The 25,220-nt window shown below is 41.0% G+C and overlaps 1 protein-coding gene across 1 annotated transcript; it reads left to right on the top strand.

Annotated features, from left to right (window-relative positions):
* Positions 1-256: 256 nt before the first annotated feature.
* prickle3 (prickle homolog 3) lies at positions 257-24,928 on the top strand. Its single transcript, XM_080031413.1, has 11 exons — positions 257-421; positions 9,293-9,378; positions 17,186-17,369; positions 17,616-17,729; positions 18,102-18,239; positions 18,799-19,002; positions 20,093-20,279; positions 21,051-21,392; positions 21,838-22,131; positions 22,485-22,883; positions 23,591-24,928. Exons 1-11 carry the CDS (start codon positions 380-382, stop codon positions 24,052-24,054), a joined length of 2,454 nt encoding a protein of 817 aa, XP_079887539.1. The 5' UTR covers positions 257-379; the 3' UTR covers positions 24,055-24,928.
* The last annotated feature ends 292 nt before the right edge of the window (positions 24,929-25,220 follow it).

The following is a 25,220-nucleotide window of genomic DNA, read 5'->3' on the forward strand; positions in this document are numbered from 1 at the left end:
AATTAGACAGATTTGGAGAGACAGAGTTGAAATGGGGTAGATAATTCGTGGGTCGGATTCGTACCAGGTCGGCTGTGATAAGGACTGAGCTGTTGTCTCGACTAATGTCAAACATGATCGTTATTATTATTTATTTATGTTTTACTTTGAAAGTTAAGCCAGAAGTCGCATGTGTCAGTGGGTCTAGCTCAGGTCTAGCTTGCCAGAGTAACTGAAGCGGAAGGAGGAGTCAGCGGCAGTCTGAAGCGAACATCATGTCGTTAAACACACTCTCACTTTAACTTATTCGGACGTCGGTGTTTCGTCCCTCCGTTTTTCCATTCGGAAACGTATTAGTTTTCTATTTGTTTTCTATACCTACATCCAACCGACCGACGTCATGTTCCTGCGAGGGTCTAAAAAGCGACGTTCAAACCGCTCGGTAAGTGTCAATTTTTGCTTTAGCCTACTTTTGCCACACATTTATTTCTTAATGACTTTCCCACATCAGTTTACACTTTTAATAGCATTATACCATCATCTTTTAACACCAAATATACTACTTTAGGGTGTTTTTCTGCTTCACTGAAATCAAATTAACTTGTAGTCACACAGAAATCAGCCCAAGCGAAACTTTGTCTCACCTTCACCTGGCTTTTGTGTTTGTTGGTAGGCTACAATGTTTCGTGAAAAAAAAATGGCCAAACCCCTTCCCTACGCTACTTTTGAAACAAAATATCAAATTATTTAATGGTAGCCATACTGTGAAGCCGAAACGACCTACATTCTTTGTATCTTGAGTCATTTCACGCTCCCCAGGTAAGAGTCCGGAGGGCTCGGACTACGTCATAGCTTCTTACCTGAACAGGTAGGGATGGTGCTGCTGGCTGTAACCCGAACATGTTTATAACTACCTTGTCATCATGGTTTTCATCATGACAACAATTGGTGCTCTGTTAAATTATGCTACAAGTAGGAATTGAGACCAAAATAAAGCATATGTAGCCTAAGTGAACAAATCAAGCTTATTCTTCTATTTTCAGACCAGACTAACAGATGTGTGGCCATGGAACATCTGTTTCTGCAACACCCTTCCTTATTGGAATATATCCAGACAAAATGACAGTGAATCCTGCCTCAAAAATATCACACAACTTATTGTACAATTCAAAGTAGGCTACTTTCTAAGAAAACCAGCCCATAATAGCTTTTCTTAACCCTGTGTGTATAAATGTTTTAGTATTTAGTTTAGATCTTGCAGTTAACCTGTAACATATCCTTTGGTGTAAGTCCTGTAAGGATGATATTGATACACTCAGGAGGACACCTGTTCACACCTGACACATACAGTACAATAACAACACTCAAGTACTAATGAATGCCATCAATAGTTAATGCAACACTCCATTACATCAGCTCAAGAAAAGTGAGTTTTGAGTCATGTTACAACACAGTTGTTTACAAGTGAAAAGTGCATCTTCTTGTTTGAGAAGAAGCATGTTCATTAAAACTATTCAGATAGTATCATAGCAGGGAAAGGTTCGATTAATGGTTTATGTTCAGGATATCATAAGATTAGACATTATCCAGGATTTACCATGATAAGGATTAAATGTCAACATAATGTTCAGTCTTAATCTCCTTGGCCATCGTTACAGTGACTGTGTGTTACACATTTCTAGTTTAGATTCAATTTAACATCACTGTCACTATGACCTATTATCTAATCAGATTCCAATATATTTATTTTATGACTGCTCAATGCAGAAAATGCAAAAAACCCTTGTTTTCCAAATGATCGATAAAAAAAGATGTATAGTTTGACAGAAAACTTATGCTACAGGCCGGGTGTTAAAGAAGCAGTGTTTAATCAATATTCAGGCAAAGTGTAGCATGACAATACTCTGTTTCAACTTATTGTGATAATTTTGAATCTTTGGAGCTTCTGTAGTCTGACAGTGTGCAGTGATTTATAGCAATTGATACCTTTGTATGCTAATTTTCTGCATATGTCACAGTAAGAAATGCACAGGCGTAAATAATAATTTTGATTCCATTTAGCTGCTTTATTAAACCTTAATAGAACAGAGCCAATGTCATTGTTATTATGTAAGTAACACCTGTGTTTTTACTTATATAACAAGTCAACACATCTTCTTCAACATTTCAAAACAACTCTCCCCTTACATAAAGTCACCAATCATGAGACAAGGCTGGCTGTCACACAGGTAAAATCTCATTTAGACCCTCATGTTTGGGAAACCCATCCACCAATTGTTAAACATTGCCGTTGGCGTTGACCTCGGCAACAGGAAGCAGCAATGCATAAACCATAAGAGAAACAAGAAATGTGTTAGGGGAGGGGGGGGGGATCGTCTTGGCGATGGCCTGTTTGTTTGATCCTGTCCAGTGCGGAGGAGTGCATCAATGCTGCATACCAAGGCATCAAGGCCCCCCTGACCTCTGAACTCTATACTGTTAATGTTTAACTCCTCAAACTCCACAGCACTGCAACGAGAAGCATAACCTGAATGACAATAACTGTCTTCTGCATCATTCACTTCTTTTATTTAATAATAATAATTATAAACTTCATTCGTTTAGCACCTTTCATACAAGAAATGTAGCTCAGAGTGCTTTACAATGATACAATTACATGCATTACAAGCTTCACATTAAAATACATAAAATCAACATAGACATGACAATAATAGTAGAAATAGGATAACATTGAGTAAAAATTTGAAATAGCATTGCAAAGAGACAGTTTCTAAAGGATCAACTAAATAGAAAGGCTTTTGAAAGCATGAAAGGCAAGAAAAAAGTAAAAAAATATATTAAAAAACAGCCTTTGTGACTCCATGTTCAGCATGCATTTAGGTTGATAAACTCTTCAGGTTTTCTCCCTGCTGGACGGTGCCACTGCCTTTGCATTTACTGTGGGCTTGAACATAATTTAGGTGTATTAATTATCCATTGTCTTATCTTATTGTAGGTTATCACTGGCTGAACCAATGCAGCTGCCGTTTGATGTCCGATAACAAAGTTGGCAAGCGTTCAGTTTGTCCATTACCTGGTTACACACGGTTACATAGCAAGCAAGAGCTCAAGCAAACCGAGGCAGCCGCATGCGATTAAACCTTACACCCACTTAGTGAAAACAAAGGAGCTGATACGAAAAGTTTGACGGACGTTTTTTGAGCATGTGAACAGCTGAAGCAAACTTGCAAATGCATTATTTACTTTACCCACGCTATGTTGTAGAAGAAACTTCCTTCCACCACTCCCATTACATCCTCCACTTGCTGAACAATACACAGGATACCCGCAGGGTCTTAAAAGCATTAAAAAAAACATTGAATTTAATCATTAAATATTCTCAAAGTCAAAATAAGGCCATACAATTATTGAATTTCACCAACAAAGTATTGAACTTCCTTTACAAAGATCTTACATTTTTTGATTGCCCTTTTTGTAAAATAAAGTAAGTATTTGGAGAGGGGTCGTTATGTGACAAATAAGCACTTTTTGATTTTGTATACAGATACTTCACAAAGTAATTGTTACAATAAATGCAAGTATATTAATGTGAGTTTATAATAAATGTTCAATATTAAAATGCGTCAGAATTTCCATTTGATCCTTCCTACTCTTGACAGTATGGCCTTGACGTTGGCCTAAAATGTCCTAGATTTAACTTGGATATCCATGGGGGTACTTTGAATACACAAACCTCCTTGTTGGGCCACAAACTAGACACTTTATCTTTTGTGGAAAACTGTATGGAAAACACATAAAAACCCACAAGTCTCTGTGTAGCCTTGACATATAGGACATGTCATCATGATAAGGATAGATGTAAGGAAACGTCAAGCTTAGTGGCAGCTGCTAAGGTTCAAGTTTGACCTTTCTGTTTTGATAAAAACACAGCCATAAAGCTGAGAACACACCGGGCGCGTTGGCGCTTTGGGCCAAAGCGACCAACGCGCCCGATCTGGCGCGTGGTCATTTTGTGTCAAAAAATGGTCCAACGCGCCCAAAAGCAACGCGCCTACGTAGATGAGCCCGCACGAAACTTATTTCCCCCCGCTTTTTCTATTGCTGATCAACCATGGCTGAGATAATCCCCATCGCTGCGCTCTATCTTTTGTGGGAGTCCGAGGAACGGAGCTACGCAGCTAGTCTCCCCCGATATATTTATTCCCCTAATCAACCATGGCTGCGATCAGATCCGACCCGACACAACAGCGTTCATGTCCACACAAAAACAACACCTACACGGCCAACAATTGTGCCAAAAAACAAATAAACAGCAAGTGAACGGAACAAATAGCCTTAAAACAGCATTGCAGATTCACGCCACTCGGAAATGAACACAAACAGCAAGGCAGCACCATACCAAACACATTTACAGCAGCATTGTGCACAGGGCAGTAGAAAATAAAGGCAAGTAGCCTACATTACCTGGCTGTGACGGGACCGTGGCTGGCGTAGATAGCCTATAGGGCAGGCATAAACACCGGTGCTTCGCTGTACTCGTTGTGAAAGTTCCCCGGATTTAGCCGTTATGTTTGGGTTCATTATATGGAGGTGGTGGCCGCACACAGCCGGGTGAGTTAGCTAACGCTATCCGACCGGTGCTAACTTGGTTTATCGGCTTAAGCACAGCCACACATATTCACTGAATTAACCAGGAAGCCCATTCTCCTGGCTCACTTTCCCCACCCGAGCGGCTTCATATCACCAGCCAGCCGCATTAACTCCACGGTGTTTATACAGTCTCGCACACACAGCGGTGATTATTTGCTCCTGGTTCACTTTCCCCACGTCTTGTAACCCCGAGCTGCTTCATACAGCACCAGGCAGCCAGCCGTAAATACATTTCCTACTCGGTGTTTGCCTCTGTGTTGTCACGGTCTCGCACACACAGCGGTGATTATTTGCGCCTCCATTCTGTCTCAGATTTTTCTGTCCTCCGGCTCTCTGCCAGTGACGTAGGGTCAAGCTCACCGCTGATTGGCCAACGCGGCTAAACGTCACGCGCCGGAGCGTTGAAAGTTCAATATTTTCATCTTTTTTTTGAAGCTTTGCCGGCGCGGTGACGCTTTTTGAAGCTTTGCCGGCGCGGTGACGCTTTTTTGACGCTTTGGCAACGCGCCCAAAGCGCCCAAAGCAACGCTTTGCCGCGGCCAACGGATCCTCGCGCCCCAACCAATGGTTCCCTATGCAAAAATAGGATTTTTCAACGCGCCCACCACATCCAACGCGCCCGGTGTGTTCTCACCTTAAAAGGAGTGAATGACAGGTTCCGGACTGTTTAAAGTAACCACCATTTTAACGAGGAGAAAGTAACAGCTGAGAGGAAGAGGTTCATGTTTTCATCCATCTCATAATCTAGTTTTAATTTTAGAACAAAGTTTTTTTTTTGCATCTTTGTTACAGACAAGATCATCTCCTGTTTTTTACTTCTTTATTTTCGTGAGTCAGAGATTCTGGAGAACGCTTGTTGTCAAAATAATTTTTTGTCAAAATCAGTGTATTATCTCTTCACAATCTGTGCTATCTGTCCGTACCCTGTGTGCACTGAAACAAAATTACAATACACAGACAAGTCTGTAAATTGGTACTGTATGTAAACAAAGGTAAACAAAGGGGCCAATAGTAGCTAGCAACATGCCTGTTTATAGTGCCTAGGCTGTGTATTAACCTGTGTATTATTGTATGTACTGTCTATGGTATTAACCCTGGATGTGCTTTTCAGCACACACACATTACTTGTAGCGGACAGTGGGGAGATTTTAACTGATTTTGACAACAAGCATGCTCTAGAATAGCTGACAGTCGTGATTTTACCGGTGCTTAACTCTTAAATACTATATTTCTTTAATTGAGTGAGCAACCATGATGTGATGCTGAAACTCTTACCACACTTTATATCAAGCAGTTTAAGAATTAGTCCCAAGTTATAGAGACGAGTTTAATCTAATGTAGCCAGACCATCATCTCATCAGCCTACCAAAATTCAGGGGAAATTCAAGCACAAAAGCCGGGAAGGGCAGAGACACAGTGGGCTGTCTTGCTACATCAGACCAATAATATTATTCTAACAAGAATTTTGTTTCCAATCCAAAGTAACGTCAGTGGCCTGCCATTTTGGCATTTTCGAATGGCGGTCTTCAGACAGGCGGAGACGGCGATATTAAAAAGGATTACCCTAACCTTCAGAAACCCAATACATGCCTAAAACATTTCTAATTCCATGTGTAACGTCACCGTCTTTAAGCAGTTAAAACATGTGGCAGTGGCTCTTCAAACCTATAACTCATATAGCTGATGAGCTCAAGAGGTAATCCCTCTATAGAGGAAGACCAGACAAGAGGCAACAGGCCTTCAACTTCAGCTACCTTTGACCTAACCCAAGTTCAGAAGTTCACCAAATGTGTTATTCAAGAGGAAAAATTAGACCATCATTTCTGGATCTGAATTTTTTTCTTCATAAATAACTAAATATTCAGAAATACTTCATTTATCCCTGGGGTGCATTTGGTTTTGTTAGTTGATCCCATCGTAGCGGAAATCAAATATAAATAGAAATGTGTATGTAAATATATAACACAATTCAATTATAACTTTTGTAATATAAAAATAAGAAGTATCTAAATATGTATAGAATACGATAATACAATACACAATATAGACATAAGGATTGTAAAAATTACCAAATATCTAATAGGTTATGTAAAAGATTTGCATTAATGACACTAATACAGTGAACAAAGCAATTTAATACTGCAATAATAATTATGTGACCTGTTCAGTTGGATGAAGTTAGACAAACATGATTGTTTGTGAACCTGACTCATAAAGTTGTGATCATTTCAAAGAGAACTTGAGTTAAGAAAAATGTCACTGAAAACATGAACATAACAAGTGTTTAATTTCTTCACTCTACAAATGCAAAGTAAGTAACAGTGTAATCTTGTCAGGTTGGCTACAATTTCCAACTGTGTTTTCATTTGTACTTGTTGTAGCCTCAATAAATGTAATATTCAGGGTTGTGACCGTTCACCAGCATGTTTTTTTAATGTAAAGGTATTTCGTAGTGTGTGCCTCCCTGGCCCCTGTGTGACAGCTCAAAAACTCTTGCCCATGGAATTAACAAGTGAATGCTCCAGTCACCCAGAACTCATTGGCACGCTTCATTGAGCTCGTCCTTTAATACCTGGCTTTTAGTGACAATCAGTGGAGAATAATGAGGCAACAACGAGCAAAACAGATCCTAGTGCACGCCACAACGCACAGTGAGGCCTTTAAGAGAACAGCACGTAAATTATAGTTCACTCTGTCATATGGGATTATTCAGGACTAACTCGTTCAGGTTTCTTCAGAACTGGATACAGTAATCAGTGCAACTAGCCCGATATCTCCAACCTGGAAGCATGTAGGCTACATAACTACTCAAATGGAATACTTTCTAATTCAAGAAAAAGTGTTCAAAATGTAGAAAAAGCAAGCTGCTAGTCGCCCCAATTTCATGAATGTGATTTTTTTCAATGCATTAGTCATGCACTTACAACTCATACGACAACCTTTAGATATATCAGTGAGATAAGCTATACAAACTCTGTTGCCTTAATCAAAGTAATGCATTGCAGTTCTTGTATTTGTTCTCTGCATGGGAAAACAGGCTTGACTTGGCAAACTAATGGCTCGGTCGTTAGAGCTGCCGTCCTTACGAGGTGTGTGTGGTTGGAAAAATAAAGATCAAAACGCAGCAGAGCAGGTACGCACAGGTATCACGCGCTGTATTGCATATTTGCATTTTATAGCTCTGCTCGTTAAACTCAGATAGCATGTGTGCGTTATGTATTATTTATGTGCCATTTGTTTGTGTTGTTAACATGAGCAAGTACTGTTTTTGTGCTTGAAAGCAAGTTTAAGTCAAGCTTTGTCCACGTTGTCTATTTTGAAAACCACACCAAAACTGCATTATTTAATGTAATTAGGAGTTATTGAGCTTTTATTTTTAACAGACAGAAGAGCATATGAGCCATGTGTTTTTTTCATTCTTCTCCGTATGGTGGAGGAAAACAATAACGTCACAGAATCCCATAGAAAACAATAACTAATTGTAGCTAATAAATAGCTAATGATGAAGACGAATGGTCCTTGTCAACAGTGAGTTCTTATCAAGGCAGCGGAGAAAAAGAAAGTGGAGACAAAGTGACTCCATGGAGGGAAAGGGTGCAGCTCCCATCCTGTGTCTGTTTCCTTCCTCTCATCTCTAAAAAGAGACCTGTCGGCAGTCTATAGTCTGCACAAACACACACACACACACACACACACACACACTAGGCTGCAGGAATTGAATCAGAAGTGAGATATGTCAGTTGCTGTTGGCTAAGTCAGATGCACTGCTCAGCACTTTTTTGGCACAAGGTCTTTTTGAGATTTTACTTCATTTACTAAGAAAACACATTATAGCATCCCTAAAACTCACAGTTGATAAGACAGTGGCCAGGTTTGAGGACCGGCCTCCCACGCAAACACATTTCTCTAGGAAAGAAAGGGTTTTCGTACCAAAATATTATCTACAGACATGGATCTTTTAAGAAATGATAGGTAACCTTTGCACCTTGATTGGTACCAGAATCTGGTCTGGCCAATGGACTAAGAGGGTTCAACACCCACTGCAAGATTTTGTCCAAATGACTAGTGAGTGATTGTACAAACTCAACAGGAGCTGCAGTGTTTGGGGTCAACCCAAAATCCAGGAGAGATTACTGTTCATTCAGCTGTAAGAAAATCGTGTTATTTATAAGCTTTAATTAAAACACATTTGAGAACAGAGGTTTGTGTATTCCGGGCTAACCACCAGGGATGTGATTTGTATATATCGTCACTCACAATGTGTCAAATACAACGTACACACACCCGAGTTACTGCACTGTGCAGCCTCTGTAATGGTTTATTATTTCACTGTCACTTCAAGCACACAGGATTTTCATAAATGTACGTCATTAAGTAATACATGAGAAATCTATATTCAGCCCATACTCCAGCCTAAATGCAGCTGATTTAGAGGCTAAAGCGAATAAGCGATTGACCCTAAGTGCATTCTGCTTGTGGCTTCAGTGTAGAAACACCACTCACTAACACACTCACTCACTTGCTCAATATGATGTGGATGCTTCTGCGGCCATGTGTAGCAAACACTGTATGTGCTAACTAAGCTAACTATGTTGTCTTAACCTTACCATCAAAAGGTGTGTGGAACAATGTGAGCTGACGTGGTTTTGTGTTGTGTTTCCAGCAGCAGGAGGAAGAGGACCCAGACAGAGGGCAGCCCTGTATGCGCTGTGGAGACCAGTGCCCCGGCTTCCGTGTCCATGGCTGGAGGTAGGAACCGTTGGGGTCTTTAACTTTGCCGGCGCTGCCTTTTGCAGCCTTAGCAGGAAATGTTTGTCTCAAACCGTATGTTCTCCGTTGGAAGAGTGTTGCCTTTTGGATATTGTGCAACCTTTGATAATGACCTTCTACTTAAAAACAATATAAAATAGAATGCTGTTAAACTTCAGAAGACGTCATTTGGTGCAGATAAATTCAACTTTCAGACTAATTTACAAATAAATGCATTTTCCATGAGTTTTGATATACTGTGTGTGTGTGTGTGTGCGTGTGTGTGTGCGTGTGTGTGTGCGTGCGCCGGGCGTGCGTGTGTGTGTTAGTTTTGTGCCAGCCTTATGTCACATGGGGAATAGCAACATTGCTATTTGCTTCCAAATGAAAATCGGCTTAACCGTGATCTGTGTACACGATGAGTGCAGATGTACATTACAAAGACAACAAACATGACCCAGTCGGGACAACGCATGACCGTCACATAGCCGACCGGAACTATAGACTACTGTAGGGTCCCGACATCTGCAAGAGAAGCAAGGATTAACTTAAGTCATCCTGCAGCATGCTCTGTATTGTATGTGTGAGTTTCAGTGATATAATCTTAAGGCTTAAACATCTATTATATTGAAATAGATCTCTGGATTCAGATTTAGTGTGGATGAGTGTTTGTCGGACATCCATATTGTGATTTTGGGTTGAGACAGCAAAAATACTTTTAATTCTTGTAATTCTTCCTTCTTAAAGCGATTCTGGAGAATGCTTGTTCTCAAAATCACTTTTTGTCAAAATCAGTGAATATCTCCTTACAATCCGCTACCTGGTCGTACTGTGTCTGCACTGAAAAGGAATCTAGTGTTAATACAACATAGGCTCTGTAAACAGATCTGTTAACAAAGGGTATTTAAACAAAGGCCCACCATAGCTAGCAACATGCCCGTTTACAGAGTCTACGCTGCTATTTTTTCCCCCAGCACACACACAGTGCCGACAGGTACCGCAAATGTGAGGAGATATTCACTTTTCTTTTTTTTTTACTTTTATTTTAATGGTTTTTACAATTTTTTACATACGGACAAAAAACAGAATAAGTAGACACATACAACACAACCCCCGCCCTCCTCCCTCGCATAAACAGACAAGAGATAAAATAAGCTACAAATACACAAAAAACAAAACAAAGCAAAAACAAAACTGGGGCAAACCTCACACGTCAACTACAATAGTATCTTAGGGGCGGCAGTGGCGAAGTGGGTAGGGAGTTCGCCTCTGGTGTGCAGGGTCGGAGGTTCGATCCCCCGTCTCCCCGCCACATGTCGAAGTGTCCCTGGGCAAGACACTGAACCCCGAATTGCTCCCGATAGTTAGCTTAGCTTAGCTGCTATCGGTGTATGAATGTGTGTGTGACTGGGTGAATGTGTACAAAAAACAATGTAAAGCGCTTTGGGTCTGTGATAAACGGGGATATAGCGCTATACAAGTCCATTTACCATTATCTTCATTACAGGGCCCAGGACGGGCACCCGACAGGGCAATTGACACAAAGAGGGTAGACATTTCAGTCCCCAGTGTGTTAAAGCACTGGGCCCCAAACGGCGAGGAATCTGTGCGAGTTGCCGGACAGCTCATATCTCAGCCTCTCCACATGCAAAATGCCCACCAGTTCCCTCAGCCAAGTGTCAAACTGAGGGGCCAGGTCATAGATATTCCCTTATTTTGACAAAAATCCATGTTGACAACACAAATTCTCCAGAATCGCTGACTCCACCTTTTAAATTTAGACAAAAGCCTACACACTTCTTCACAGCTATTTGTTTAGGACGTGTTGACCGTCTATCAAAGGACCTCCTGAAAAACAAATGATTTGACTCTGTTGAGCAGGTTCTGGCGTGCTTTCATTTGTGCCCCTTTTTGTCTTTTGTCTCTTTCCTTTAATCCTTTAGTGAATATCCAGCAGGTTGGGTCTCTTGGATTGTCTGATCCTGTCAATCACGCTAATAAGATTAGGCCTTACTGCTTGCTGTTATATACTAACCTTCTGGACCACTTCATGCTTCCCTCTGTCTCCACTTTCACTGCTGCTTTCCCTTTTCAAATGTGACTTGTTAAAGTGTGTTTACAATGTATAAAACTATTATTTCTTTATAACCATTAATTATTTATTCTGTGTTCAAAGGCAAGGAGTCAAACGCTTGAAAGGAAGTGCATGATCCAGATTATACATTACATTTTTTCCAACTGCATTGTGTTCTGTTGAGTGGTTTTACCGAGTTTGAAAGCTATATGAATAAGAGAAAAGTAGATAAAAAGATTTATTTCTGGCTTAAGTCATTATCCCTGATGAGCACGGCATGGCAGAGACCGACTGTTGCTCTGTGGTTGAGAATATTAAACAAAGGGCACAGGAATGCGTAGTTCATTTAACCAAAACACTGTAATTATATCTTTTAGCTTTTTCAGTTCTGTTCCCCTCTATTCAGGTCAAGACAAAAGCTTAGAAGTTAGGATGTAATCTATAACACGTGTTCCGCTCTATTCCTCCGGCTACACTCTGGTGTAAATCTAACCCTTGTGCACATCAATCTGTTTACAGTATGTTTAATCTGTGTAGTATTAACACAATGTTGGCGTTTATGGAAGATTGTCCAATAAGCGTTTGGCTGGAGGACAGATCTGAAATGACTTTTGGAATGGTATACAAAGAGGGGGATGTCTTATTTAGACGTTTCAAGACTCTTAGCGTATTGAGCAGAATGACGAACATGAAAGTGATTCAATGATTGTGATTTATTAGGGTCAGTTTTTAAGACCCCAGAGTCTTTTTGCTAATTGCATCTTCCTAAATAACTAATTTATAGTCACACCAATAGTCAACCAAACGACCACAGGCTTAGCCTCTGATGCTCGCTGAGAGGGAAGTGATCCATCTTCATCCTGAGGTTTATCAGACGGAGCTTAGACTGTGGTGGGGAGCAGATGGCACTTCCGCTGCCCAGCGGCGAGAGAATTGAGTTACTTTTGACCCACAGGTCCCCGCCACGCTTCAAAAGTGTTCAAAGTCGCCATCGCTATTAGGCTGGGTGGCCATGCGGCAATTACTGAGTCACTAATGAGTAGAGGAGAGGCATCAGACAAGGCCCATCTGTTTCTAAGAATCAGATCTAAGGAAGACTGCAGTATGTCTCAGTTATAGATTATCGAACCAGCAGCACACATTTAAAGCAGAGAATTATCTTATGACTGCTCGATCCAGTTTTAATAACCACCTTAAAGGACCTACAATGTTCCTTTATACCCAAATACAGTGGTGTAGTTTGTCTGTTTTGAAAGTTAGTCGTCTAAAAACAGCATTATGTTAGGGCTGCAAGTTAACTAACGAATGACTAGACAACGGGCCAAAATAAGAAGATATTCAATTTACTATTACAATAAACAAGGAAAAGACAAACAATTTGACATTTTATAAGCAGACATTTTGGAATTTTGCTTGGAAAATCATATTTTTTAAGGAAAATGTGTCAATTGACTTCTGAATGAATCAACTGTCTGTTGCAGCTTTAACAGCAATGCTGACTCTGATGTTGTTAATGAGTTGTTTCTACAAACATTTCTTTGGGCTTAAATAAACATGAACAAATTCATTTATATTGATATAAAGACAGAAGAGTGAATAATAAAGAATCGAAGCATACTGTGTTTTCACTAGCAGACGTGTCCCAGGTGATTGTCCTAAGGCAGAGGAGCTGTATTCAGAGATGTGTCGTGACTTCACTAAGAATAAATCTCATGTTGCTTACTTGACATTTAACTTTGTCGTCATGCGTGCCCATCTTGATCACATAATATGACAAATGTTGCACAGCGCACTGCATTGTTCGTAGGCTCAAAATCTGCTGGTCCTATTTCTATGATTAATAACTTCATCACAGAAACATGCGTCCATCTGTTATGAATCAACTACAGCAATCTGGTTAGAGGAGAAATGACACAGTGAGTTTCTTTCATGGTCCTCACTGGAACTCTGGTGTCTCAAAATCTTCAAAGTAGGGCTGCACAATTAATCATAAAAAAATTGTGATCTTATTAATATATCTATGGGATCTCATCTCCATTCATTTCTAAAAAATAAAAAAAAAGTCACATGAGCATGTGTGTTGTGTGGTCGTGCCTTTTGTTTTGAGCCCACTGTCAGCACGGAGGAGGGTGGGAGTCGGGGGTGGCGGGGACATTAAAAAGAGCTGAGCAGACACACAGAAATCGTCACATGGAAGGGAGCTGCCTTAGAAAATCCTGCTCTTACTGACAGACAGAGGGGTGTGTAGAGACAGCGCCTATCGGATGCAAACCTTCACAGTTTCAATGGAACTCAAGTCTGGATGGGACAACATAACCAGGCCAACGTGGACTCATTTGTCATGATTGCAGAAGGTACTGAAGAAACTGTCATATTTTACTGTCAAACAAGATTACAGGGACTAGAAGCTCAAACAGTCATTAAGTTTGGGGGATGTGGTTAGATTGAAGGATTTATGTTTAGATGATGATGATGCTGGTGGTTCAAAGCCTGACTTCATGTTGTTTTGTACACATTTTAGGGGACTTTAAGTGCTCTACATTACGTCATGTATAGTTAGATGTGTTACTCAGATCCCCTGTACACAGCTGTCTGCCTATAATGTATCTTAACTAGAAGGCTACACATTATCTTCAAGGAGTTGTCATTCTATTTAAAGAAGATTCATTACAATGATTCAGGGTCAATCCCCTCAGCTAAAGCTAGTTAAGGCTGTTTGATTTGGTTCAAATATGTTTATTTATGCTCAATTCTATGTAAATATATTTTTTTATATTTACCTTTCCATTCAGTATACTCCATCAGTATTACACAGCTGTAGTCCTAGTTATAATTTCACTATTATTTGGTTCAATATTTCTAGTGGATTATCCATAGCCGATAAACACATACAAGAAATCAGCTGTCGGAAACAATGTTTTGGCCCAGAAAAGCACATTTAAAGGCAGATTGTCGGTCTGAAGCAACATCTGTTGTGTCTCATTCTTAATAACATACATGGCTGGTTGTAGCATCAGTACAGTGCAGTTCACTTTTCTTCTAATCATCACATTTGGGAAGTACGGATAATATAGTAATCCTTAATTAATTACATTTTCCTCTGCACTTTGATTTACCCTTGCCCTCAAGCGGGTGTTGGTGACTTTCACACTATCAATACTTCATATACCACTAATCTGATTTTGACAAAGGGCTAGAACTAGATGCTAAATTTTGGAATGGAAATAAGTGAATATGTGACACTTCTGATTTAAAAATGACTTAAAAGATTTATAGATTATAAATATAGTTGCAGATTATAATCGAACCAGCTAGGCTTTGATTTTTCCTAATTTGGAACTTCCTATTGATTAGTTGGACCAGCATCGAATGTACTAGACAGCCAGAGGGGATAAATCCTTGTTGTATTACATCAGAGGCTTGTGACTCAAATAATTGAACCGGACAGGCTTCAGCACAGCAGGGCTCGGTAAATTACAGTTGTAATACCCTTCGGAAATGCGCTGCTTTTAATTTAACTGAAGTCATGATTAAGCACGCCCTCGCTAAGCAAAGAGGATAGATGGGTACGTTTTTATACTGTAACACTGTAACTATACAATTTGATAATATACTTTTTTGGTGCTGATTTGTGGGTTCAGCATGTGGTTTGTTGTATATGTAGTAAAACTTTTATTTAATTGTTTTGGCTTGCGCACAAACCAGTATTTGGTGAAACACTCTCCTTCGGACTTTCATACCCAAAATGTGTCCAAATCGGCACTTTGTCGTCATGTCCCAATTACTGTAGGCTGCATGTGAGGGTTGGCACCCACTGGTTATTATATCCCTGTTTGCTTTCATCATGTGGAGGCTGATGGTGGTGGGGGTGAGACCGACTGCATCTGCCATCTGTCCCATCATGCCAGCTCTCCGCTTGTGTCGTCCTACCCACTTACATAGGCATGTGTGTCACAGCCTATCCCACCCCTACTAACACAGATTCACACACATTAAGACGCACACATACACATACACAGAAACAGCTGGGGTCACATTTGTGCCAACATGGCTTAGCCTAAGTGGACTTCCTATGTTTACTATTAGTTATATTGGTATACTCTGCTTGGCAACTGTGTCCATATAAGGTTCTAATCCAGGATAGCTATATTTTCCAAGCAAATACTGTCCTCTGGGCCTGGGAAAAAGGTACTGAGAAATCCCATAGTAGCATTTATTAACTCTTGTTTTTTTTTGTTTTGTTTTTTGTCAACTCTTTAAAGGTGGAGTCAGCGATTTTGGAGAATGCTTGTCAAGGTTTACTGTGCATGCTAAAAGTTCATTGTTAATACACAGACTAGGCGCTGTAAACTGGTATGGTAAACTGGTATGTTAACAAGGGATATGTAAACAAAGGGGGCCCACCATAGATAGCAACATGCCCATTTACAGAGCCTAAGCTGCACAGAGCAAATTGACTCTGACACACAGTAATTAAAGAACCAAGGCTGATCAAAAGACAATTGATTAAGGGAGAAGCTATCATGCAGTTTATAAGCAGTTGTGTGCGTTTGTTTGCTAGCTTTTTTTGGGTTGAGTGTGTGGGGGGTTGGGTGCTGGAATAAAGCAGCTTTGTGCTTTGTGAACATGAGCCACAAGTGCCAGCTGCCAGGCTGTTATGCAACCGGAGCAAAGATATACACATGTAAAACTTGCTGCATATGGACACATTGTCAAATCAACAAACATAAGTGTCACCTACACCTCACGGACACCCCGGGGCACTTCACTCTGACTCCACCGCTCCCACACAGAGACACACCCTCTGCTGGGTTGAATGGGCTGAGGAGTCGGAGGAAGAGATAGGGTGTAATAGGATCCAGAGGGAGATTATTTCTCCCATCTTCTCCTCCCTCTCTTAAATTCAACCGGGCTTATTGGAGTCAGTGACCTCATTTCCTGCTTGTTTGCACTTGGCTGGTCCTGATGAGATGCTGCTGGTCATTAAATGGATTATCCGACCCTTTAATATTATTTTTGTTCTCATCGAGGTTTCTACTACAATCAGTTAAATGGGTTGGCATAACATGACATTTGTTTGGATTCTTCTGTGAAGTTTTGAGTTTGTTTTGAATGATCTGGATTGTGTGTTTGATTCCAGTGACAACTGTGGTATAAGTAATATTTAGTTGCAGGTACTCTGGTTGAGTCAACCTCAAGAATGTGTGTGGGCTGGTCTGTGACATAATGTCTCAGACGCAAAGTGTGTTCATAAATAATGTGGTTACAAACTGTGGGGGTGGCTGTATGAGTGTGTTATATATAGACTGGCCTTCCCACTAAAGTTTAATAGGAGTAAGATTTCCTAATTGATTAATTGTGGGGTTCAAAAATCCACTTCAGCACTTAGTTTATTTTTATTTCTGCTTTTGTCAGAAAGTCTTGTTTGAGGTTCAAATTGTAACACTGTAGTTTGCAACTTACTACAACTGAAGAGCCCACCTGTGTTGTTTCTTGAAAACATTTGATCTGCTTTGGCATGTTGTAAATAAGTCAAAAGATGAAATTAAATTTAAAAAACGCAGGCACCTTTGTGGGTATGAGGCCTTGTCGCAGTGGACCCAGGTTTAATTCCGGCCCAGGTCTTCCCCTACTCTCTATCCCCCTTACAAAACTGTATTTGAATAAAAGGTCTAAAATACCCCAAAATATTTTTAAAAGTAATAAAAAAAAACTCTGCCCTTGTCTCCACAGGAAGATCTGTGTCCACTGTAAGTGTGTGCGGGAGGAGCATGCCGTGCGCTCGGTGCCGGGACAGCTGGAAAAGATGATGACGAAGCTGGTTTCAGACTTCCACAGACACTCCATCTCTGACGACGACTCGGGCTGCGCCTCAGAGGAGTACGCATGGGTCCCACCGGGGCTCAAGCCCGAACAGGTAACAACCAGGGTGCAGAGCAGACGCAAAGTCGAGACAAATATTAACCACATCACGCATGCTTCCTTCTCCACTTAGGACATGTTCTTACACACACTGGAAAATGTTACAACTATAGGGAAAAAAATAGTCAGTGTTTCTGATTTATGACTTTGATTGAATTAATTGCTCTGTGATTTTATTGAAGTGTTCAGTGTATTCATTTATGTCTTCATGTGTGAACACACTTTGTGTCTCCTCATACAGGTCTACCAGTATTTTAGCTGCTTGCCAGAGGACAGAGTGCCGTATGTGAACAGTCCAGGGGAGAGATCCCGAATCAAACAACTACTGCACCAGCTTCCAGCCCACGACAGTGAGGTAACAACACTATGACCCTGGAGTCTTTGGCTTCACTCCAGGTCTACTGTAACATTGTGGTTAGATGCTGTTATTATTGATTGTGAACTTTTTTTCCGTCCTTTATAGAGATGTTGTCAATTGGAAAAGTTTGTTTTTAATGCACCACCTAAAAGATTGTCAAATGTAACTATTACAGCTATTGGATTAGATAGTTATATTTGAGTTTTAAACAATAATAATTTGTTCCAAATGACATTGAATAGAGTATTAATAGGACTAAACACATACAGATTTATTTCATTTTACTGAAACAAGTGTATAGGATAAATGAGGTTTACAAATAATTGTTGTATGCACATGTCAACAGGAATATGTGTGTGTTTCTTGCAGCCTCAGTACTGTAACGCGCTGGATGACGAGGAGAAGAAGGAGTTGCGTATCTTCAGTCAGCAGAGGAAAAGAGAAAACTTGGGCCGAGGCGTCGTCAGACTCTTCCCAGTAACTATGACTGGAGCCATCTGCCAGCAGGTACAGCAGCAGTTTTATTTTATGTTTACAAACATATCAGAATCCCTTAAGAGACAGGTCAATATAAAGCTTAAAAACTACAGGATCATGGGGGCGCCTTTAGTTCAGTTGGTAAGGCGTCCCCTCCATGGGCCTCGGCCAGCAGCGGACCCGGGTTCGATTCCAGCCCGTGGTCGTTCTCTGCATGTCACTCCCCTCTCTGCCCCATTTCAACTCTGTCTCTACACTATCAATAAAGCATAAAAAAAATGCCAAAAAAAATCTTAAACTTTAAAAAAAAAAATACAGGATCAGTATATAACAATGAAGCATCAATGTTCAATCCTATTAGAACACATGCAGAAAACTACTCTCTCTTTATATGACTGGAGAAAATGCAGGTGCATGACATGTATGTGCATGCATAGCTCAAGGGCCACACACTCTAGGATTTAATGATTGCAGGGCCTGTTTGTGCAACCTGCAGAGTTCACCATTTGTCAAAGGACAAACCATCTAACTTCCTTCCCTCTACACCACGCCTCCCCCTCCCAACCCCAACCCAAATGTATTTTTCCAGTGTGGCAGACAGATCTGCGGTGGCGACATAGCGGTGTTTGCCAGCCGGGCGGGACAGGGCAGCTGCTGGCACCCTCAGTGTTTCCAGTGTGCCTCCTGCAGTGAGCTGCTGGTCGATCTAATCTACTTTTACCAGGACGGACAGATCTACTGCGGCCGGCACCATGCTGAGAAGCTCAAGCCCCGCTGCCAGGCCTGCGACGAGGTACCTGTCTCACCAACTCTCATTAACAGCATTGTGTAGCAGCAGTGCTCTGAATGGAAAGTATAGACGGACTTCTAAGAGGCCTGCTAGGCTTCTCTGGAGCAAGTTCAAATCTCCTGCGCCCCATGTTTCCATTATCTCTCTCTCCTAAGTGAATTATCCACTTAAAGCAATCATTTTGGAACACATCTTTTAAGGTTGGACACAGCAGGCAGAAACATTGTTTTTTCAAGCATTATTAGATTTTTGTCTATTTTGCTTCCATAACATGTCTTCCTTCATACTTCATACTCGTTTTTTTTAATCCCAAAAATCTTGCATCAACTAAATTTAACATAATCATCCTTAGCGCTAATCTGAATGTCATTCCAGAAGGATTTGTTCATATGTTGTTAAATGTTTGATTTATGATACATATTCTTCTTAAAAACATGCTGAAAATACATTTCAAAGACCTGTGCATAGTATTTTTTGATTTATAAAATGAAAAAATTATAATAATCAGTTGAATATTGCCAATTGTGCATATATATTAAACATTTCTGAATAAATAAGTAAAAGATTTCACCCTATTCACCTGCCGTGTCTCTCCTTAATTAACACAGCAAAAAGCAATGTCAGGGATATGAGGTTTTTTGTTCAGATGTAATTGGAAGTAGAAACATCCTCCAATGAATCCCAAATGAGTCACCAGGCCTTGTCAGGTGTCTTACTTTTGCTGTACTTCATCATTTCCCTTATCAGTGCATAGTTTCACTGGTGGGGAATGTGAAGATTTAAAAAAAAATAGAAAAGAGATCTATTTCCGTGGATCTCTTCTTTTTTGAATGGCCTCTCACTGTGACTTAAAGGATTAGTTCACTAATGGATCTGGCACGATCAATCCACAAGAGTTCTTTAGAGCCAGAGGATGGCTAAGAGGATAGCGTCTTTTTGCCTCTATCTTGTTAAATCAAATCCTCACTACTCATTTTGAGGACCGGAGAACACATAGGTACTGATTTGCTTTACTTCTGTACCTATTTAGAAATCATCACTGATTGACCTCTCTGCCTCTCCCTTTTCTCTTCCTGTTGTTTCTGAATCCTAGATAATTCTAGCAGACGAATGCACAGAGGCGGAAGGAAGATACTGGCACATGAAGCACTTCTGTTGTTTTGAATGTGAGGCAGCACTAGGCGGGCAGCGTTACATCATGAGAGAGAGTCGGCCGTACTGCTGCTCCTGCTACGAGTCCATGTACGCAGAGTACTGTGATACCTGCGGAGAACACATAGGTACTAAATTACATGTAAATAATCTCACTTGCTTTGTTTCCTGAACATATAACAGCCAGTATCAGACGGTGGAATATATACTTCACTACTTATTTGGTCTACATAGAGAGAAATGAAATGCATTTCTTGTTTGCAGTATAGAAGAATACAATCTACAAATGTATTACATAATTATCATCTGTGTTGCACAAAGAAAAATTAAAACAGTTTCACAACCAGGACACCCTGCAAATCAGCTCGTTTTAAGTTGATTTATGTCTGATCAGTGTATGGAAATGATTCTCTTCCCCTTGTGGTTTCAGGCAAAATAGTTGTTTTGTTCTTGTATTTTATAGCCTGCATAGAACCACAACAATAGTTGGACCATCTGTCTCCTTTGATTTTAAAATGTGTATTCATGCCAGCAGCATTGATGAAATTGTGAATGTCAAACAAAACTCTTTATATACAGCCTGCCAGCAAACGACTAGTCTTCTATAGGAATTCAACAAACAGATTCACTGTGAGGAGCCAGCAACATCTGAAAACCGCTTAAATGTTAAAGATAAATACTCTATTTCTCCCAGCAACAGAGTTCAAAGGTTTTTTCAAGTGACACATAAGTATGATCTGTCACTCATACTCATGTATTAATATTTAAACCAGCAAGTAAGTATGTCACCGTTGTGTCAAAGGTGCAGAACTACTAAGTTATATGTACATACTGTAACACACTGGGATACTTCAGCTTACACAAACGACTTATGTAATCATGAAATGACTTCCTCTCAGGAATCGACCAGGGCCAGATGACATACGAGGGTCAGCACTGGCACGCTGTGGAGACGTGTTTCTGCTGCGCCCGCTGTCAGCTACCTCTGCTGGGACGTCCCTTCCTGCCTCGGGCCGGACTCATCTACTGCTCCAGACCCTGTTCTCTGGGAGAGGACCCCGATAACTCTGACTCCTGTGACTCTGCCTTCCAGAGCAGACCGCCTCAGCACAGACGCTCCGGGACAACAGCAGAGAAACACCAACGGCAACAGTGTGGTTCTCCACTGCAGCCACTAGAGGGCGTCAAATTCCCTATAACTGCTGTAAAAGACTGCATTCACACTGCAGTGGAAACCAGAGGTGATTATGGTGCATAGCATTGGTGTTCAACTCTTGTCGGTTGGATGTCCATGATGTCAGCTTAAAGCTATAGTGCGTAAATTCTGTCCATGAGAAATTCTGAGATATTACAACAACACTGTCGGTGCCTCAACATGAGGTAAGCCTTCTGTGATTGCGCATGGATTTTATACCTTCTGCTGTACGTGCAGGTTTTTTCTTAGTGGAAGAATCAACAAACTGAAACATCCCTTAGGCGCTTCATGAGCTCCTGAGAAAGTGGAGTTTGTAGACGCTACCATACTGAGAAATACAGAGAGAGTTTTGTGTAGCTGATAGGTTTAATTAACTCTGTGTCAACTCCTCTGGCAATGGCTTGAATATAACCAACATTAATTTATATGAAATATGCTTTATACATCTTATTGCAACTGTTCTTACACATTAATTTGCTCTCCACTCTCAGGCGTTCACTGCAGTGCTCCGGTTCAAAACGGAGTTCCTTCGCTCAGTGGGCATCCACATCCTAGAGGCTCGTACTCCCCTCTCCCCCATATTCATCTAGGAAATGGCTTAGGTCCATCTTGGCCCAGCGACCTCCCACACTACAGTTTACTGCCAGAGGACTGTGGCATCAAACCTGCTGTTCTTGGTTCTCCGTTAGGTGGAAACACTGGACTAACTGGTCTTAATTCAAGAGGAACCTCTACTGCTAAGGACTGTAGGAAGTGGGTGGAAAAGACTAATCAAGTTTTACAAGGTAACACCTTACACACTTCTGCTTAATGACTTCAGTATTAAATAATAATCATACAATGTATAGGGTTCCAAAATTGAATAAGATAGACTGAAGCACTCTTTAGTGCACCAGACTTAATACGGCACTTAATCCCAGATCAAGTAGACGCTGATGGGCTTTAAATGTTGTCTTATCTTATGTTGTTGCATTTATGTAGTTTTGGGGTTCTGTCTTGATGTTGTGATTCTTGTCTTTTTTGTGATGTTGTAATTGGAGCTGCTGCGTTGCAAAACAAATTTCAGACTATAAAGTTGTATCGTATCATATCATATTGTATTAACTACAACGTTGCGCCCTGATTTTTCTCCCTACAGTGTTTCCACCTCAGAAAAACTCACATGTGAACCACATCATCTCCCCCGACTCGCCCCCACTCCCACACAACAACACTCCGATCCTCCCACCTCCTTTGCCCCTGAAGTCCCGTGACTTGATGCCACAAGATTCGCCCCCACCGAACCTCCCCACTCCAGACGACAGGCCCTCCACTGATTCCCCTGCCCCCATGTCTCGTTCCGGCACGGCTAGGGTCAGCTTCAGAGAGCCAATCAGCAGCAGCTATTCCATGGAGGAAGACGAGGATGAAGAGGAGAATGATGAAGAGCAGCGGAGAGAGGACGGGGAGAATGAGCAGGACGAAGATGAGTCTGCCGGAGGTTTTGGAAGCAGGTTAAATCTACAGAAGGGCATCCCGCCACAGATGGATCTGCTGGGTAAGAAAATGGATTGAAAAGTTGAATATTCACTTACATGTCTACGTTGTACCTTATTTTCCCATACATGATGTACTGTGTGGAGGTATACGCAACAAATTCACATCCAGTGCTCAGTTTTCATCCTCCAAAAAAGAGCTATAAATAAACCCACATACCTACAGAGAACCAACAAATCCACTATTTATCAAACTTTAAACATTAACATTTCAAGATCTGATTAAGCATATAACTATTTGAATTATATTCAGAGCAGCTTATCAAAAACTCTTCAGAAACTAAATATTGAATGGTTACGAGCTGGACCAAGGTTTTTCTGTTTGGTTATTTCTTGTATGACCTTTGTACGATTTTGGTTAATCTGTTCCCATTGTTTTGTTCTTATTTTGTCAAAAAGGGTAGATGTATTTAAGCTGACCGAGTTAAATAGCATGTACACTGATTGCTGTAAATTTTATTTCTATTTTCTATGAATAATGTATAAAACATAACGGGGGAGGATCAGAACCGGTATTTAACTTCTTCTTACTCATTTTGAACTTCAACCATATTATTTGAGTTGTTTGTTTGTTACTTAAGTGTAAAAGTTTCACTTCCTGAATTCAATTATGGGAAAAAGGAACTTTTCCATGATATTCTAATTATATGAGATGCACCATATGTTGCTCAGGAACCACAAATCAAATGAATTGTGTTTTTGTGACCAGATGGATCCTCCTACCACCAGCGGGGTCTGCGTCGAGGCTGGGGCCGCTCCCGTGTCCCGTCGGACCCCGCTCTCCACCAGGGGGGAACGGAGAGGCGCTCCCGACGCTCGCGCTCCATGGACCGGCCTCGGCTGGACATGCTGGAGTGGAGAGGAGGAGAGAAAGACCGGGACAGGAGGGCCAGCACCTGTTCACTGACCCTACAACAGGCCCACCACTACAAACATGAAGACTGTTCCACATGCTCTTCGTCCTCCGACTCTGAGGAAGAGGGCTTCTTCCTGGGACAGCCCATACCTCTGCCCCCACAGCTCCGAATGCAGCGACCAGAGCATAGCCAAGACCCAGAGATTGTAGAGGAGAGAGAGGTGCCCAGAGAATGGGGACTGAGAGGCAGCTTAAGGCGGAGGAGAGCTCACAGTCTCAGTGCAAAGGACAAAGATAAAAACTGTGCCATCTCCTAACCCCTTAACAGCTAGCGACATCAATAGTGTGCAATTGTTTAAAATGTGGTGCACAAGACTGGCCCTTATTTCGCTTCTCTGGTGTTTAAGCATGTGTGTCATTTTTATGATGTTTATTTTAGTGTTAAATCCAACACACAGTGCAGACACATAAAGGTGAACCACAGCCATTGTTTTCCGTAAATCACACAGCTTAACAAAAGGGAAGCACAAAACACCTCAGAAAAGTCACTACTTGACCTTTTATGGTATTGACCTCATTGTGTTTCGAGTGTAGAATATGACGTGTGAATCATGCGAGTGGAGACCAATGTGGAGTGATTATGTGCAACATTTATGTTTGGTTTATATATTGTAACCTCCCAGAGAGGACTAGCACTCTTGTTTCAGTTTGGTTGGCCACACACGGCTTTGTGACCCTGAAGAGTAAAATGCTTTTTAACAACACCGTCTTTTACATATTCAAACATCCAGCAGCACGTTCCTCTATCGTGCTTTGTATAAAGAAATCCTAGATATATCTTTTTCTTATCTCAACTGTGTAACCATGTTTCTGTGCTCTTATTATGTGCAATTTCTTATACGGCTGTATGTTACAGTTATGGCCAAATATTATGGGGGAGGAGTATAATGACTTTGAGAACACAAAGGAAAGTTGGATGGGTTTGTTGTGTCTAAAGTCCAAACCAAACACTGCAAAGTTTGTATACGTCCATCAAAAAAACACTATCATTTATTTTTATAAACTTTGGTGTAGGTTGCTGTTCCTTCCTGTTTTATTTTCTGTAAAAAGAAAGAGATTACGGTGACTGTTTCTGTTTCTCTTGAGTGTGTGAGACAATTGTATTGTGTCATTAAATTTGTCTAAATAGTTTTTCTTACTGTGTACTGCTTTAATTCCTACACACAATAGACACACCTAATATGTACCTTTGCACAGTGCGGACAGCGTGTCAACTTTTGCGGTGTAGACGAATTACGACGGCACAGTGCTTATCATATAGCTCAACTGCGCGAGACCAAAGTCCAGGGTCACGTGACCAAAGGAGTCCGGTTTTTTACATCCTTGTAGGAGATCGATTTGGACCAATCAGAGAGAGGCGTGGAGGCGGGCTCAAGAGAAGGCACACATGAGTTGTCAAACAGGTTTGACTTCAGCTTTTTCA

The sequence above is a fragment of the Ammodytes marinus genome (genome assembly GCF_949987685.1).
Source record: "Ammodytes marinus genome assembly, chromosome: 7".
Classification (NCBI taxonomy): Eukaryota; Metazoa; Chordata; class Actinopteri; order Uranoscopiformes; family Ammodytidae; genus Ammodytes; species Ammodytes marinus.

Bases quoted from the DNA above. Each gene is read 5' to 3' on its own strand.
- prickle3 (XM_080031413.1), top strand. From the start codon at position 380: ATGTTCCTGCGAGGGTCTAAAAAGCGACGTTCAAACCGCTCG. The intron at 9,379-17,185 runs GTAGGAACCGTT...TTGTCTCCACAG, and splicing joins TTCCGTGTCCATGGCTGGAG to GAAGATCTGTGTCCACTGTA. The intron at 22,884-23,590 runs GTAAGAAAATGG...TTTTGTGACCAG, and splicing joins GCCACAGATGGATCTGCTGG to ATGGATCCTCCTACCACCAG.